We start from the raw sequence: 17,991 nt of genomic DNA, 5'->3' as shown, positions 1-17,991 counted from the left end.
GATATCAGATTGGGTTGTTAATATTGGCGTGGCTTTCTGGGAAACAATAAATGTTTACATTTATTTACATCGTCACACTTTTTCCTGATCACAACATGGAAACGTCAAGTGGCCCTCACTGGGAATCGTTTGGGGACCCCTGGTGTAAAGGATACAGAATCTGTTCTATTACATTTTAGAGATAGGAACCTGAATTTGGTTTAAAAATGCATTTTGACTCAGGTGAGTTAATAGTTAATAACAAATATGATATTGACCCCGAGACAAAGACGGTCTAATTTCTGTGTCTTTGTTGGGTTCAGCATCACGTATGTCCCAGCTGAGTATCTGGAGGAGTACAAGGCCAACTTGGAGCGAGCTCAGGAAGACGTCTTCTCTGAGGAAGCTTCATCTTCTCTTCTAGCTCCAAAGTGAGTCTTTTGGGAACTTTCACTTAACGAACTATTGTTTGTATTTACGATATTTTATTTGAAATACGAAAGGCTGTCTTTAGGATTATGAAAGCATTCATGGTTTGAAGAGCCACTCCAATGAAAATAGTTCTTTTGGTGTTAATAAGAAAACGTATCTTGAAATTGTATTTCTTTATATTTTTATTACTTTATGCGAATCGTTGCAATTTAGGAGCAGCTGTTTAAAAAAGAGCGGGTTTGAGATGTAAAAAATAGGCTTGGCGAGCTCAAAACTGTACGGCTCTAAAATTGCTCGTCAGTTTTGTGGCATTGGTAACGTTAGCTTGGGGGTGTAGGGGGCTGTAAGCTAGCGTGAAGGTGTGTAAAGGGATAGATTAGCATTAGCCGAGGGAAGGGGGGGATGGGGTTACTCTGCGCCGACAGTCCCGTCCACAACTCAGAAGCTACGGTCACACCGCCCTCGGAGGCAACCACTTTCAACGGAAAGCCTACGTAAACGTGCATTTAGGGCTTACGGGTTCACAACTCATGTTCACGTGTAGCTACACACATTTTAAAGACAGTTTTTAACTTCTACGTACAAAAAAACATGCGGTCATTGAACAGCCATTGACAGTTAAAACAGGTTGAACCAATCAGAGACTCGGATTTGGTAGTGAAGTGTGGACGGTGTCCCTTATAGTTCAAGGAAATTCCAACCCTTTTTAAAATTAATTACAGAGGAGAAATTAATAAATGCAGCTTCTGGCCGGCCGAAGTCTGTGTGAAAAAAAAGAATGGAGCAAGATTTGCACCGCTTCAACATTTTGCACCAAACCTCTATCAACTATTCATGCAATAGGAAATAGTAGAAAAAGAAGAAGCCAGCGCCCCCTGCTGGTATGGAAGCATTTCTGTTGCATAATAAAAAAGAAAAAAGTCAATACCAGAAAATCTTTTTTCATTTTCTAATTGAAGCTGAATGAGATGTCAAATTTCATTTTCTTTATCGTTTTAATTAAGTGACAGAGTGAAGGGTGTTGAAGAAAAAAAAGAAAAAGCCGTTTGGCAGATTGCTTTTCTCATTTCATTTTTGAGTCAACAAACGCAGCTTCATTTTGAAAATGAAAAACCATTTCTGCTCTTGACTTTTATTTTTAATTATGCAGCAGAAATGCTTCCATATGCTTGCTCTGTGTGAACACCATACGTGAAACGCGTGTTCCAGAGCGCGTGTCATGTGTTTAATGTGAATGTAGCTAAAGGGGAATAATGAACTACTGTCGCTCCACAGAAAACAACAGGTTTTTACATTTTTTTAATTTGGCTTGTAATCCTAAAAATTGAATACAGTAAACCCTTGTTTTTGGCGGGGGTTACGTTCCAAAAAGAACCCGTATTAGGCAAAATCTGTGAAGTAGAAACCTTTATTTAAAAAAAAAAACTATTATAATACAATTAAATACTCTATTATACATTGAAAAGAAAACCATTTTACAGGCTCAAGCATTTGTTTCACAAATAAAAGTACTTTAGAAATGTTTTTTTCAACCAATAACTCTGTACTGTACTGTCAAATAATAATTTTAATCATCGATGTGAACAGAAGGCTTCAAATTGCGGAGATTAGCCCCGCCCACTGCAACCCGAGTAATTGGATTAAACGGGAGAAAATTCAAAATGATTATGAAAAAAATACAAAGTACAACGGACAAATAGTGACTGACTAAGCTGTATTTCACTGCTCTTCAGACTGAGCCGCTGCATCCTGACTCCGCTCTGCAGTGTTTTCTTCTTTTGCAGCCCGCGGTGCAGCTGTGTTTGTTCGGGAGAAGAACATAGTGATTGGCAGTAATTGTCGCTCTTTTTCTATGGGTTTTAGAGAAACTTGAAATTGCAAGATGATTTGCACGTACGTAATGTAAATTTGGCAAGCTGTTTTATGTACGTGTACATATTAAACTGCAACGTTGTTGACGCACAGGTAGAGAAGAAGCGGAGTGACTTTTTAGCCAATCAGAATGCAGAACACAATGAACGATGCAAATCCGTGAAGTAGCGAAACCGTGAAAAGTAAACCCCGTTATAGCGAGGGATCACTGTAATCATAATAAAAAAGATCGCTCAAAGATGATGGAAGTTGGTTGTTAAAGACAGTGTTAAAATGACAAGAATCCCTATCAAAGTTGCAATGTTTGCCGCCGTCTTCTAGAATGATCTCAACTCTACCAGAGCGTGAGGACGGCGAGGGAGAGGAGAGCGCGTCTTATGGAAATTGGAACCAGCCCCGAAAGTGAGCCGATCCAAATGGTTTTGTCCCAGATTTCAGTAATAACAAACGTCCCTGCTCTAAAACGCAAATCGGTGCCGTCCACAGAGTGGAGCTCTTCCGGGAGCACGGCAAGTCCCTGGGAATCAGCATCGTCGGGGGCCGGGGGATGGGGAGCCGGCTGAGCAACGGAGAGGTGATGAGGGGCATTTTCATCAAGCACATCCTGGAGGACAGTCCAGCGGGGCAGAACGGGACTCTGCGGACTGGAGACAGGATCGTGGAGGTGATGCCCCCTGCTTCCAGACGCCTACCGGTAATCAGGAGCTCAGACTTCAGATAACCTGAGCTGCGTCGCTTTGTTGTACCTGAGCAGGTCGACGGGGTGGATTTAAGGGACGCCAGCCACGAGGAGGCGGTGGAAGCCATCCGGAGAGGTGGAAACCCCGTGACCTTTCTGGTCCAGAGCATCGTCCAGAGACCCCGTGTAAGTCAGCTGAAACAACAGCCGTTTGGTCTTTCAGAAGCTTAAATGTGGGCTTTTGTTAAACTGCCGTTTTCAGTCCTATAAACTGTCTTAGAAAGTTTGGATCTTCTGGAAACTCTAAAGATGTGGCTTGAAAATGTTAACGCTCACATCTTCCTGCTTGATATTTTTTTGTCCGTTTTTTGTGACCGGCCATGTCCCAACTCTAATATAGTCAACATATAGAGCCGTATTTCTCTCTTCTTATGCTCCCATTTGTGATCATCCCCCTAAAATCGTGTCATTTTAAAAGAAACGTGATTAAAGCAACACTAATATTTCTGCAACAAAACCCTTTTTCTATATCACAGTTTTGTAAAAACATCATGGATGTTTGTCACACCACTAGGAATATTCTTGATAAAACATCTGATTACAGAATAATTAGATAAGAAAATAAACACATTTCTTTATAGCAGTTAAATTGTATATTTTTAAAAATGGTCATTAATTAGGTTATAAAATACAATAAAAAAGTGCAGTGATATGTTGTTGTTTTTCTGTGTACTGTGACAAAACTTCTTTCCGAATGACTACAGGGAGATCTTAGTGTTTATAAAGCTGAAGAGTTTTAGATTATTTTAGATTTTTGAAAAAAAACAAAGCCCTGTAAAAAACATTTTAGGGTTTTGTTTTTCAAATTGCTAAAAGTGAGTGATAGTCAAGAGATTTTTCCCCGTTTAAACTGTAAAAATGAATCGTTTTTTGTGGCGGTAAAGACCTCAAAACTTCATAAATCCCTGAGTGTGCAAGTTAGGACATAAACTCCTTGTAATTTTTTCCAAATGTTCACCTTTTTAGTGTTAAATATAGAGGGGGGAAATATGTAAATTTCTTGAAATAATAAAGAATTGTTGCCTACAATGACTTAATAAACCTTAAAATAAATCATTGTACAATCTCGGTCAACCTTTGCTTAAAACATACCTTGTTTTTGCCATCCTGCTCTTGTAAGTCTCTCGAATTTGAAGGGAATGCAATAAAATAATATCTATTTTCCAAAGATGGACAAAATAAAACATAATTAAATCTGCGAGCAGTGATGAATGACCCTTTCCCACCCTGCTTAGCCAAAGAGGTCTCAGCATGAAGTTAATGCTCCCTTTGACAAGTAAAACTTTTGTAAAGGGTCATCTGTGTGACATCATTTTTGTGACGTCACATAACGGCTGCCCTTTAACCTTGTGCTATCTTAGATGACCCCACCCTTACATTGACGTGTTCTCCCTACCATGACAAAGGTGGATGAAGGTGGAAAGATTTCATGTAATCCATGGACACCAGTGAAGATCACAAATCATTGAAGAAAAAAGGTTCAGCGCACTGTCTAGTGGGTCTAGATGACCCAACTCCCAATGGTAAAGTGCCTAGGATAACACAAGGGTTACCAAGGCTAAAGGTCAAGTCGCTCACTTTTTTTTGTCTCTCACTAATCATTCAGGTCATTTTCTTAGGTTGTGACTGAATTCCCACCCTACTTCCTAACCACTAAAAAACTATATAGTGCAGGACGATGTAGTACCCTGAATTTTAAATGCAATTCCGACACCATGCTCACTACCTTTTCTTTTTTTTTTTTTAAACGGCAAATATGACATCATCGATTTCACAAAGTGAAAATCTCACTGAGATAAGCGTTTTGTGATGATCATTTATGAATCCACTGAGTTATGAAGATAAATACATTAATATTTTATGTAAAAAATACATTTAAATACTTTTTTTTTTTCAAAAATTGTTTAGACGCAATGCATTGTGGTCTATATTCGCCAATCTAGTGAGCATGAATGCAGACTGTTTTTTTGCAGAGACTTCTGGGAAATTTCTAGGGCACTTGATTTTGGAATTGTAGATTCAGACAGCACTACAAAATGGCATACGCACTATAAAGTGCACTTTGTAGTTAGCAGTGAAGGAATTCAGACACAACCTTGCGCTATGAGCAAAACTTTGCAAAATTGCATTTCATGTATATAGGTCAAAGGTCATTGTCAAAATGATACGCTAGTCTTGTTTGTAGGTCCCTGATGGGGTTGCAGGGGGCTCCACATAACAATTCTGAAAAAAAGCAGCTTAGAGGCTCTATCGTAACTGTTTTTGTTTTTTGTACATTATGAAAAAAGTATTTGTTTAGAGCCACTGTGATGTCATCTTTTGTGGGGCCGAGTCATCCACCTTAAGATGAAATATTTTTGAACAACTACAGATGTTTCTGGAAATTTTGGTGAGTTTTTGTGCAAGTTTCACTGAATCTCAGAGAAAGAAAGAAAAAAATCTTTGGGACTACAATATGAAGCTACAATAAAAAATTCACGTAAATGCGCGTTTCCGCGGTCCTTATTCAAACTCGGGTTCTACTTACAAAACGTCTGGCCATGAAACGCTCAGTGAAAGCCGGTCAAATTACCAATCAAGGACTCAAATTTGGTCGTGACGCATAGATTTTGTTTATCTGGTGAACCAAAACACGTCAAAGAGTCTGATGATGTTTGTTTTTCAAATTAAGATAAACCGAGGCCCCCCTCTTGGCATCCATGTTCTCCACCTCAAGGACGCTGTCAATGAACCGAACTGTTACCGTATTGTGCCCAAATCATGAGACGTTTCGTACGAAGTTTCTTCCAACTGTTAGTGGCCGACATGCGCTAATAACAACAGAAAAAGAAAAAGCAGAAAAAACCCCTCCCTGCTTGTGCAGTGTGAACGCGCATTCTTTAACAAATGCCCGGTGTGTTCATAGCTTAAAGGTTTATCAAGCCACAGGATTTGTGTGTTTGTGTCTATTTTGGACCTTGACACAACTTTTTCTGAATGTGTTTTCTTTATTCTGTGTTTAGAACGTTTTGTGCCTGTTTAGTCGTGTCAATAATAGTCCTTTAGCCGTAATACATCAAGATTTTTCATTGATTTGCAGGTAGAACTAGCATAATATCAAACGTTTTGAACAAGTGTTCAGCGAAGGAAACCCTCATCACAAATGTTTGTATCTCTGGAAGAGCCGCCTCACACCGTCTTCTTTTCTGGGCTCCTTCAGCCTATGTCTGTTCACAGCCCAGCTCCTACAGCTGCTGTAGAGAAAAGCATGCTAACATGCGTGCAGCAGCGCACACGACAGGTAATCTGTCTCCTTTTGTCTCATCTTTCTCACGGCAGCTATCAGTCACCAAGCGCATCGGCTTCATTCCCTCCCCCTCCTGCCTCCGCTTTCTTTTTTATCTCATTATTTAGCCACCTTTTATTCCCTGCAGATCCCTGTTTATCTTTAAACTAAATCATGTGTGCAGTAGAACTGCAGGGAGGGGAACATAAAGGAGTTTTATTTTAATATGCAGGCGTCCTGCTGTCTTTATTTTACTTCAACAAAGATGTGTGGCACAAATGATGCTTTTACTTTTATTTAAATGGTCAGCAAGCAGTTTAAGGGAAAACATTTTTTTTTCAATCTGAAAAGCAATTTTTTTAACTGCCTTGGACGATTCAAGGGAAATATACTTGTCTGCTCCCTGCTGTTAGCAATTTAGAGGAACTTTTAAAAAAGTTATTACAAAATGTATTTAAAAACAAACAAACATGCGTACCCTATTTTCCGTACAATCTGTACCAGATTATAAGGTTCCATGTCAATGAATGGTCTATTTTTTGAAATTATGTCGTAAATAAGAGACACTGAAAAATAAGGCACAATAAGCAAGACACACGGATCAGAGATAAGTCTGTCAGTTAGTCAAACTGTATTAACTGCATTCACAGTTGAAGTTGTTTGTAACACGCTACACATTAGCCGCGTTAGAAGTGTTAGCATTGTTAGCATATTTATGATACCTGTAACTCCAAACAAAAACATGTTTTTCTATTCAGAAATGTTAAGACATGGCAACAGTATATGTGCAAACAAAGGCCTGTAAAAAGCCATGGCAATCAATCGGTTACTTAAAAAAATAGACTGATAACGCTAAAACATTACTGTGACTATGCTAACTCTAAACCTTGATAGTGACACGCAAAAAACAACACAGTCCGACGTCGCTACACAAAAGTTGTGGGAGCGTATCCACGATACCTGTAACTCCCAACCTTGTTTGCAGTTAGTAGAAAAATAGACTGATACCACTAAAACATTACTGTGACTACGCTAACTCTAAACCTTGATAGAAAGCTGTGGTAGCATATCCACGATACCTGTAACTCCCAAACTTGTTTACAGTTAGTAGAAAAATAGACTGATAACGCTAAAACATTACTGTGACTACGCTAACTCTAAACCTTGATAGAAGGCTGTGGTAGCATATCCACGATACCTGTAACTCCCAAACTTGTTTGCAGTTAGTAGAAAAATAGACTGATAACGCTAAAACATTACTGTGACTACGCTAACTCCGACACAAAAGCTGTGGTAGCATATCCAAGATACCTGTAACTCCCAAACTTGTTTGCAGTTAGTATAAAAATAGACTGATAACGCTAAAACATTACTGTGACTACGCTAACTCTAAACCTTGATAGAAAGCTGTGGTAGCATATCCACGATACCTGTAACTCCCAAACTTGTTTGCAGTTAGTAGAAAAATAGACTGACACCACTAAAACATTACTGTGACTATGCTAACTCTAAACCTTGATAGAAAACTGTGATAGCATATCCACGATACCTGTAACTCCCAAACTTGTTTGCAGTTAGTAGAAAAATAGACTGATAACGCTAAAACATTACTGTGAGTACGCTAACTCCGACACAAAAGCTGTGGTAGCATATCCACGATACCTGTAACTCCCAACCTTGTTTGCAATCCAAAAAAAAACAAACGCTGGTAATGTTAAAGAAAACATTACTGTGACTAAATTAACTCCCAACATTTGTAAGTAGCACATACAGAAAAAAAAAAAAAAAAACGCTTCACGTTTGTTGAGTTACCGTATTCACAATACCTGTAACTCCCAACGTAGTTTGCAACAAGTAGCAAAACAAGCTGATACAGCTAAAACAGACGTCACTGTTGCTATGCTAACTCCCATCCTTGTTAAAGACGCGTAAAAAAAACCCTCCCAATCTCCCAATCTTGTTTGCAAAATGTGAAAAAACAGACTAATACAGCAATTTTTTTTTTTTTACTGTGACTACAATAACTCCCAACCTTGTTAGTAACGTCTAAAAAACAACATACAATGCTACACGTTAGCCCCATTAGCGTATTCACCCACCTTCTTTCCAACTAGTTGTCAAAACAGACTTAGATTATGACAGAGCATTGTGTACTTCTCTAAATCGCTTCAACATCAATAACACAACCAGATTTAACCCATATGTACTATGGATTGTGGGATGCACTTAAAAAAAACGCTTTTAAGTATGCAGTACTAATATGATACTTAAAATATCTGTTTCCTTTTATGGGGTAGATTGTATAATTTACCTGTAGTGTGTTTATTTTTTAAGTGTTGTAATCTGACTGGATTAGGTGCAAAATGTTTTTAAAAATATAAAACAAAATACTTAATTGAAAACAATGTGAATCTTGGTTATTTTTTTAAATATTAAATTAGCTAAAGAAAGAAATGTAAAGAAAACATATAGTTTTTCCTCCCAGACGCCTTTAGATTGTGTTTCAGCAGAAATTAACCTCAGTGTAGTGAAAGTGTCTGCAGCTCTTGTTGCCCTTGTGTTAAGAAGCCAACCCCCACACTAATCAAAGCTACTTAGCAATTGCCCTCCCCCAGGTTAGACTGGCAACTCTGTCTGTCTACTTTAACCCCACCTGTGCAACTGTAGTTGGAGTTTAACAAGCTGTGTGCCACGAATGCAAAGCAGAGGAAAGAAATGTCTGCCTGACGCGTTTGTGTTTTCTCGCATTAATCTAAAATGCTCAGAACTGTCGTCTTGATACCAACCTCTGCTTTCAGACATTCAGTACATTTCTAGGATGTTTAGAGCACAGATTTATGTAGAAACAAAATCTGAGACCAAGAAATGTCTGCCTGAAAAATAAGTAAATGTAACCTGTTTAAATTACAAATACTGTCATTACTTCTTTGTTGTTGTTTATTTTCGTAATAAGTTTAGTTTTTTTTCAAGTAAAAACTTCAGTTTTGTAACCTTTTTAGTAAGGTTTCAGCTGGATTTTACTTGAAAAGTGGCTTCATTGACATTGATTTTTCCACAGCTTATCGAAGAGAGTATTTTTAAGATTGTTGAAGTCTGTTTAGTGATTGGAGTACCGGAATATAATAAATGCTCTGGAATACAAAAAACCAGCTGTTTCGTCCTTCCCAAATCCAACCAAGCCCAGGAAAGATTCTTTTAGTTTTCATGTCTATTCTTTAATACTAGAATAAAGTTGCTTCAGAATATCATTCTGAGATCCTGAGCTGGAGCTCACTGCTTCCTTAAATCCTGCAGATTGACATCCGTCTCTTGTGTTTCTCAGCTGTAAAAGGATGGATGTACAAGTTTAGAATGGGATTAATAGCCTTTTCTCACTTCGTGTGGAAGGATCTTGGCTCCTTTTAGATCCCTACTCAAGTGTTTTATTTATTTCATTTCTTTTCTTTGGGGGGAGGTGGGGTTCTGGGTGTTAACCCCACAGCTTCAGTGTCAGTGTTGACATTATCTGAAGTACCCAAACTCTTTAACCGTGTACGCAATTAACATTTTTCCAAGAGATGCTGAAGCTGAGAAGAGTGACTTTGCGCTGACATGCAACATTTTACAATGGTAGTATTTATAGCTTACAGTAGTAAAGTTCTTTTTAGGAATTAACTCAAGTCGTAATAACCGAGTGATTCTGACAAAGACAAAAACTTTGTACTGATGTGGACATTTACAGTACAGTTTACAGTGCTTAGTGTATTTAAGCGTTTTCGGCATTAACATAACTGATTCTAATGCGAAGAAAAACAGTGTTTTTTAACGTAAACTGACTGATTCTGGCGGCGAGAAAAGCAGCTTTGCGCCGATATGCTACACTGTAGAGTTGAATAGTGTTTACAGTAGTAAAGTGTTTTTGTATTGAACATAAAACAGCTGATTCTAATGCGAAGAAAAGCAGCTTTCCGCCGATATGCAAAACTATACCTTTGTAAAGTCTTTACAGTTTTGGTAAAGTGTTTATAAGGTAAATTGACTGATTCTAGCGCAGAGAGAAGCATCTTTGCGCCACAATGTGACCCTTCACAGTAGTATATTATTAACAGTGTTTAGAGTTTTCAGTGTTAGATATTACCAGTAGTAAAGTGTCTTTCGTCAATAAAGTCAACCGACTGATTCTGACTCGGCTTTGCACTGATATGCAACACCTTTGCGTATCGTTTCCAAGCGGCTTTTTTCATCTTCAGAATCCGTTGGAATTTCGTTAACAACAGTTGAAGACTTGCCGTAAGTCAGAGAATGTGTGTTATTTGCTGTGGCCAGCAGTAGTTTCTGTATTAAAGGCCTAAACGCCCAAATGCCATCCTGTGTATGACTTACCCACCTGCTGTGGATTTATCCCTTATTGGGCTTTGATGGGTAACAGCTAATCATCTCCTCGTTTGTAGCATTAAGGTTGTGTTTTTGAACCTAAGCTGGAGTGTTTCCGTCTTTTTCCAGTCGTGCTTTGTCGCCAATGTGACGAACAGATTGGACTGTCTGGCTTGTTATGGAAAAAGTTCTTTACTTTAGTGCTTTTGCATCAAAGGCTGAGATTTCCCAAATTTTGAATTGTAATCGCGGAGTGAAAAGAAAAAAGCGGTCCGGATGGGCATCAGGTGCTTCCGTCCGTCATACTTGTCAGCGAGTAACGGTTTTGAGATCTCCTGGAAGTTTTCCAATTTCATGTAGCTTCCTCAGTGTTTAAACTCCAATGAAACGCAGCATACAGAGTCATAGTTTAGTCATTCCAACCGCTCCGGCCTTTTTGCCCAAACGGGATTCTGGACAGTTTTTTCTGTCTTGGCTTCCAGCACGATAGCATATCTCTTGCTATCTGCTGACGGTGGAGTGGATATTATGAATTTGCACTGCAAACGTGTACCAAATGAATTTTAAAAAAAGCCCTTTCCTATCGGCCGCGGAGCAGAGTGATTTACCTTCGTGTCTATCTTAAAAGCAACAGTCATCGATAACGGACAGCGCAGAGGAGAGAGCCGCAGCCGCCACAGCGAGGGACGTCAAGGACAAGGTTGGTATTCCGGTTGCCGCTCACTTGAGTCTGCAGATGTTGTCTAGTCCACAGTCCACGCGTGTGTGAATAGGTGTAGTTATCGGTGGATGTGATGTCCTCTAAAGTTGTTTTTCTTCTCTGTAGGAGGGGGACAGTCACAGTAGACTTTTCCTCCGCCTCTCCCCAACTAACCCTTTCACTCCTACCCCGTTTAAGGTTTGTGGGTCTCTGTGTTCCCTCTGTCCTGCTCCCTTAAAGTGAATGAAAAACCAGATTGCACACTTGAAAAGCAGACGTTTGAAGAGTTTTACATGTTGGTACAAGTTGTAAACTTAAAAAAATATGAAGATAAAAAAAAAAGTCAATTAGAAATAATATTTCCTTGAAATTTTAATAAATACTTAAGACTTGTATTACAAAAACCCATCTAAACCTTAAACTGTTGCTAAAAATAAGTGTATTTTTGACAGCTGCTGTTTTGTATTTGAAATTTTTGTTTGTTCTTTTCTCTCCCTCTTTCCTTAAAGTCCTCAATCCACAGTTTCAATTTCACAACGTTTGTTTTCTGAGTTGATTGTTCGAGTTGATTGTTCGTGGGGGGTGGAGCTTTGAGCCCATTGGCTATAAATGACTTTAGATGACAGAGGTTGTGGTAAACAGCAGAAAAAATCTTTTTCCCAACGTTTGGTTTAGGTTTTCAACACTTTCAAACGTTTTCGACGTGGAGGCCAGCAGGCACCACGATCTGTTATTGAGGCTTCTGATTGCTCAGTCTATAACTGGAATATCTTGCATGGTAACCCTTGTGCTATCCTAGGCACTTTAACATTGGGAGTTGGGTCATCTTGACCCACTAGACAGTGCGCTGAACCTTTTTTCTTCAATGATTTGTGATCTTCACTGGTGTCCATGGATTACATGAAATCTTTCCACCTTTATCCACCTTTGTCATGGTAGGGAGAACACGTCAATGTAAGGGTGGGGTCATCTAAGATAGCACAAGGGTTAAAGAAAAAGTATCATGAAAAAGAGAACATATTGGGCCTTTGAGCCTATTGGCTATCGGTACATGATCAACATTAGGTGACAAAAGGTTATGGTGACAACATTGTTGCCTCTGTTGTTGGCCTCGACTGTGTCTTCCCTTCTCTAATGTGGCATATAGTAGTGATTCTCGCCCAAAGTATGGTATATTAGTGATGCACGACAATGACTTTTTACAACCGATACTCGATGCCCGATATTTTCCTGCCTCTTGTAGCCGATACCGATACTCAACCAATATTTCTTTTAAATACTTAAGAAAAAATATTATTGCTGCTGAAGTGCAAAATAATAACTATACCATTATTAACTGATATGCAAAATTAATCATGGTTGCTCATAGAAATGAACTTTTCAAAAACATAGGGATTCAGGCATTTTACAAAGCAGAATGACAAAAAGCAATAAACTGTTTTGAACTGTGGTTGGATCAACGGGAGATTATTCCTGACAACAAGTAGCATCTCTGCTTTCTGACAGTTTAGCTGTTGATTTTCTCATCCAGCACATTTGCTGCAGAAGACAAAAACGCTCACTATGGATACTAGTGCAGGCCGCTGACAGCTATTTCCATGCAAGCACCACAGTCTTTGTTGGGTTTTTCGTTTGTTTTTCCCCCCAGAATGAGCGCTAGCAATGACGGCAGCTTCAAATTCTGTCCACACATCGCGGTGGTGAATTTTTAGATAGCTTGTGAGATTTGTGGTGTTAAAGCTTGACCTTTTCTCCCTCTTTGTGACTCTTCTGTCGAACATGCGAACGGCGAGTGAGTCGTTCGTCTCACACATGGTAAAACAAGCCCACATGGGTGAGAGCTGCACCGTGTTGCAGAGAGGCGCTGAGACGTGACGTCACTTACACGCTAAACAAGCTTGCAGGATGGGAGGGGTGAACAGACACCTTGCTGGCACAAGTAAAAACAGAGCGGCGGGTGAGGAAGAACAGGGTGAGGAAGCCAGGACAGTTTAAGCTTTAAGTTATCGGTCCATTTTATCTGCAAATTCTTTTCTTATCGGTATGACGTCGTATTGTGACGTCATTTTCGGCCGCTAATTATCAGTATCCGATATTGTCGTGCAACCCTATGGTATATTATTTTATTTTGGTATATTAGAGTTAAAGTCCCATAAAGTGAGTGACTACTCCACCAATCCAATCCCTTAGTGCTGAGTGTCTAGATGTGTGGCCCATGATCAAAGTCATTGGTATGACTTGACAATGGGTTTGAACCCACGATCTTCCAGTCCCAGGGTGGACACTCTACCACAACTGAGTTGGTGAGAAGCAAGATGAGCCAACAACAGACGGTGGTCAAGAGTCAAAATGACATCACCGGATGTAAATCATGTCCCGGTAGCCAATGGCCTCCAAGCTCCATCCCCTCGTTAAAATAGGATTAAATCCCCAAAAAAAAAATTGTGAATTGAAATTGTAAATTGAAAGCAAATGGGGGAGAAACATAAAGACAACTTATTTCTTTTTTGGTAACAATTTTAGGTTTGTAGTTTTTTTAATTCAATTTTTCCGTATTTTCTTCAAAGTAAATTTTTATTTTTCCAATTTCCAAATTGTTTTTTTTTATTTCCTTTTTTTTTTCTTCCAATTTGTAATGTGTACTCACTAGTCTTAAGTCTAAAACTGTTTTAAAACATTTCTTTAATCATTAACAATGCCTTATTTTTCAAATTTACAATCTGGTTTTTTCATTCGCTTTGAACGGTGCTGCTTTGACCCCATACGTGTGCATCTACACAAAAAGGTCCCAGAATGCACTTGTGTGTGTGTCTGTGTGTGTTTTTGGTTGTCCTGCTGTAACATGTTGTGCACGCACACACGTGTCCTAATGTCTCCCACCTTTTTGTCCAAATGAGAGCAGCTTTTATCTTTCCCGCTGTTTTCATTTATTTATTTATTTTATTTATTTTTTCCCATCTAGCTGCTAGAAACTCATCTTTAAAAAGTAACTACTGAAGATTTAAGACAAACTGATTTAGGATCTCTGGTAAGTGTGTCATAAAAAGACTAATTTAGGTCAATCACTGTAGTCTTTAGGCTTATTAAGGGCAGCTTTTCTACTTTTATGATCTGTTTCCTAACTTGGCTTAAAGCTGACATGAAATCAAGGAGGCTGTTAATAAAGTGAGGCATATGGCCACGGTTGATGACATCAGCAGCTCCCATATGCCCCCCCGCCCCTCTCTGATTGATTCAAGCTCTGAATGCGGAGAAGGAATCCTTCCTCGCTTTCGGCTAATAACCCGCTTTCCCGTCCCGTCCTGTGCTGCGACAGCCGCTGAAACGCGAAACGGCAAAGATCTCCCCCACCGGCACCCTGCTCGCCCTCCCGGTGGTGCCCCATGCTGGGGAGAGCGACACGGATGCGCTCGCTGAGGCTCCTGCGGAAGCGGGTGAGGAGGGCGAAGAGGAGAAGGTGGATGAGTTTGGATACACCTGGAGTGAGTTCACTTTTGTCTTTTTCTTTGGAATTTAGTTGACTTGTTGTTTCTTTTATGCTGTGTATTTATACTCAGCTGCCACTAGAGGTCACTCACGTCACATGTTTCTCCGACTCAAGTTCATATTGAGATTATAAAGTGAGAGTTATTTTTCATGCGGGCTCTCTAATGTCAAACAAACTCTAAAATCGCCACCGCAAAGAGAAGAAAAGTCATTATTAACGGCAGATATTCAGACCCGGGGCTGTGGAGAGCGTGTGGGAGTTACAGATAATGGCGTGAGCGTGAGATGGATGAGTCTGGGTCTGGCGAGGTGAGTTTGTGGAGATTAGTCCAGGACTGATGGCTGGAACAGTGGCAGGGAGCCCAGAACAGCGTAAGCTTTCAAAGGTGACCATCTCCACGGGCAGGAAAAGTAGAGACACAAAGAGAAGAAACCTGGGAAGGAGGTTTAAGCCGTAGTCACAACCGCCTTTACGGGTGGATACAGGCGGAAAATGGGCAAATCTGAATGGGTCGCTTGGTTAGGGGCACATTTTCTTCTACGGCATTCTGCAGGTGACAGGTCATAGTGAACATAGGAACGTAGGAAATCAGCCTGAGCGTACTTTGTGTGAGCATCCTACGGACATCCCATGGATCCACGAGTACCCCTACCTCACAAACGGCTAGAATGTGGCGTAAGGACACTTTACGGCCTCATCATCTATAGGTCATAAGTACCTGCAACTATTTGCTTTCATCACGACTCGGTTCAAACCTCAATTTTTGGGTCACAGTTCTGTTTGGGTTTGATGTATGTTTTGTGTTTTACAGATCATTTTAGAAAAATCCTTTAGTTTTACTATCTAATAATCGAGTAACATTAACTTTTAGTTGTCTTATACTAAGCCTGGTGTATTTGTTGCGTCCCAGTCTTTTATTCGAGAGAAGATGATTGAGCTCAACGAAATGAAGAAATGATGAGCTTAAAGATTAGCAATGCTAAATAAAGTTTTATTTTCAACAATTTAGAGAATTCGTTTACCATCAGTGCGTGGAGTGGCCCTGAGTGATGCAAATTTCTTTCTTTTGTTCTCTCAAGTGGCCAACTACGCCCCTTAGGACGTCCCCCTGTCTGTTTGAACGCTGCTGCAAATTGCAGGGTTTGATTCTAATTGGGTTTTTTTTGGATTGTAATGTGAGCTTCTGTAGTGTCTCTGCCCCTGGATGCAAAAAAAAAGCATCAAGAAGGGGTCAACAGGTCAATCTTTGTTCACTAAAAGTTATAAAATCTTTACAAAGACAACATTCTTTCAGTCCATTGTTCAATATAATGTGAAAAACAAACAATAATCAGTCATGTCCCAAGTCTGGCCCATGGGCCAAATGCTAAAATTCCCCAATTTAAAACTGAGAATTGGGACATCCTTACATTTACCACAACCACAAAGAGCTGTAAGACTCTCCCTTTAAGATGCAGCCGCTCCTCCATGACCCTCCACGGGGCTGGACAGCCCAAGAAACCCTGTTTGGGTGCATGTGACTAAGGCATCGTCACTCCCTTTGTTTACCATCAGCCGTTATAAATCTCGCCAAAGTCGCCGTGGATCATCCGTGTCGGCGGCTTAATGCTCCAGCCTCACCTGCCTCTTTGCAGGGAGCGTAAGCCGGCGCTACGGCAGCCTCCCCGGGGTCCTGCACATGATCGAGCTGGAGAAAGGCCAGACGGGCCTGGGCCTCAGCCTGGCAGGGAACCGGGACCGCTCCCGCATGAGCGTGTTTGTGGTGGGGATCGATCCCAACGGGGCGGCGGGCAGGGATGGGCGGATCCTTGTGGGAGATGAGCTCCTAGAGGTAAGGTCTCACTTTTAACTCTCTGAAGACCCACTCCGATCGTATCTTGGGTGGCATTTTTCTGATGATGGAGGACATATATAAAGAAAGTTTAGTATTTCTTTATTCAGGAGCAGACGGAAAAAAAAATGCAGTTGGGGCAACAGTGGTTCAGGTGGTTGAGCAGGTCGGCCAATGATCGAAGGCTCTCCCCCAGTCGACTGTCGTTGTGTCCTTGGGCAAGACACTAAAGTGTGGCTCCACTGGTGTGTGGATGTGTACGAACGTCCTGGTTGTGGGCGCGTACTGGCAGCCACGCCTCTGTAAGTCTGTGGCTACATCAGATGTTTACCATCACCAGGTACGAATGAGGAGCGAACGAATGATGGAGACACATTGTAAGCGCTTTGAGCGTCTGGAAAAATTAAAAGAAATGAGGAAGAGCCTATTTGTGACGTAGTAAAAACACAGGGGAGAGCCAGAGGCTCTCTGCTGGAAGCTAGCGGGAAAACAGAGAGCTCTCAGCAACTTGGAGTGCAAATCCCGAATTCCTAATGAACTACTACCGCTCTACAAAAGCTATCAGGTTTGCTGATTATGGCTAAAAACCGCATAATCATAATTAAGAGCCCACTGGGAACGCATTCAATTAGAGCAAAAGATGATCGGAGTGGATCTTTAACAGCATTTTTCTTTTTATTAACTGTAACTTTTGATGTTTTTACAGATCAATGGGCAAGTTCTTTATGGCCAAAGTCATCAGAATGCATCGTCCATAATAAAGAGTGCTCTGTCCAAAGTCAAAATCATCTTTGTCAGGTAGGGAAAAGGCCTTCTCCCGTTCCACATTTAAACAGCACAATGTAATGTTGCTTAATGATCACTAGAGGGAGCTGTTGCTTTTCAGAAATTCTTGTTGCAAAAGCAAAATCCTATTTTTTTTCTTCTGGAAATGGTTCCAAATGTTGTCATAAAGGATTTTTTATGACAATTTTTTTTATATTTGACTAAATAGAAAAAATTACGGTAAGCATTGCCACCAGTCAAAAGGCTGTTTGACCTTTGAACCCCACGTTTAGTCTTTCCCATGATCCCTCTTATCAAGCTCTCACTTAACTCGCATCCCAGCTGTCCCGCCCCCCCCTGCCTGACAGCAACACTGTGACCCAACCCCAGTAAAAGATCATTTTACCGCCACAAAGCAGAGAAGCAGCGATTGATGTGAGTTGTGTCTGGTAAACAGGAACCCAGAGGCCCTCAACCAGATGGCTGTGGGACCCGTGAGAGGAGACCAACCTGAGGTACAGAAAAAGAGATGCACATGTGCAGATACGCAACCCTTTAGAGAAAAAAC

At 40.4% G+C, this 17,991-nt stretch overlaps 1 protein-coding gene across 21 annotated transcripts in view; it reads left to right on the top strand.

The window, feature by feature from the left end:
- mpdz (multiple PDZ domain crumbs cell polarity complex component) overlaps positions 1-17,991 on the top strand; it is a 65,423-nt gene that overhangs the window by 34,928 nt on the left and 12,504 nt on the right. For 14 of the 21 annotated variants that reach the window (XM_078936152.1, XM_078936138.1, XM_078936153.1 and 11 more), the window contains 10 exons: positions 303-410; positions 2,605-2,685; positions 2,770-2,947; positions 3,038-3,148; positions 11,269-11,340; positions 11,467-11,538; positions 14,657-14,822; positions 16,462-16,658; positions 17,365-17,456; positions 17,881-17,938. In XM_078936152.1, coding sequence (XP_078792278.1) covers positions 303-410; positions 2,605-2,685; positions 2,770-2,947; positions 3,038-3,148; positions 11,269-11,340; positions 11,467-11,538; positions 14,657-14,822; positions 16,462-16,658; positions 17,365-17,456; positions 17,881-17,938 — 1,135 coding nt within the window. The remainder of the gene's footprint in view (positions 1-302; positions 411-2,604; positions 2,686-2,769; positions 2,948-3,037; positions 3,149-11,268; positions 11,341-11,466; positions 11,539-14,656; positions 14,823-16,461; positions 16,659-17,364; positions 17,457-17,880; positions 17,939-17,991) is intronic. The other 7 variants (XM_078936156.1, XM_078936144.1, XM_078936155.1 and 4 more) reach the window with 2 other exon arrangements.

This window comes from Oryzias latipes, chromosome 18 (genome assembly GCF_053564925.1).
Source record: "Oryzias latipes strain Hd-rR chromosome 18, Olatipes_Hd-rR_3.1".
Taxonomy (NCBI): Eukaryota; Metazoa; Chordata; class Actinopteri; order Beloniformes; family Adrianichthyidae; genus Oryzias; species Oryzias latipes.
The sequence above is the reverse complement of the archived record's forward strand: the minus strand, read 5'-3'. Positions and strand labels throughout refer to the sequence as shown.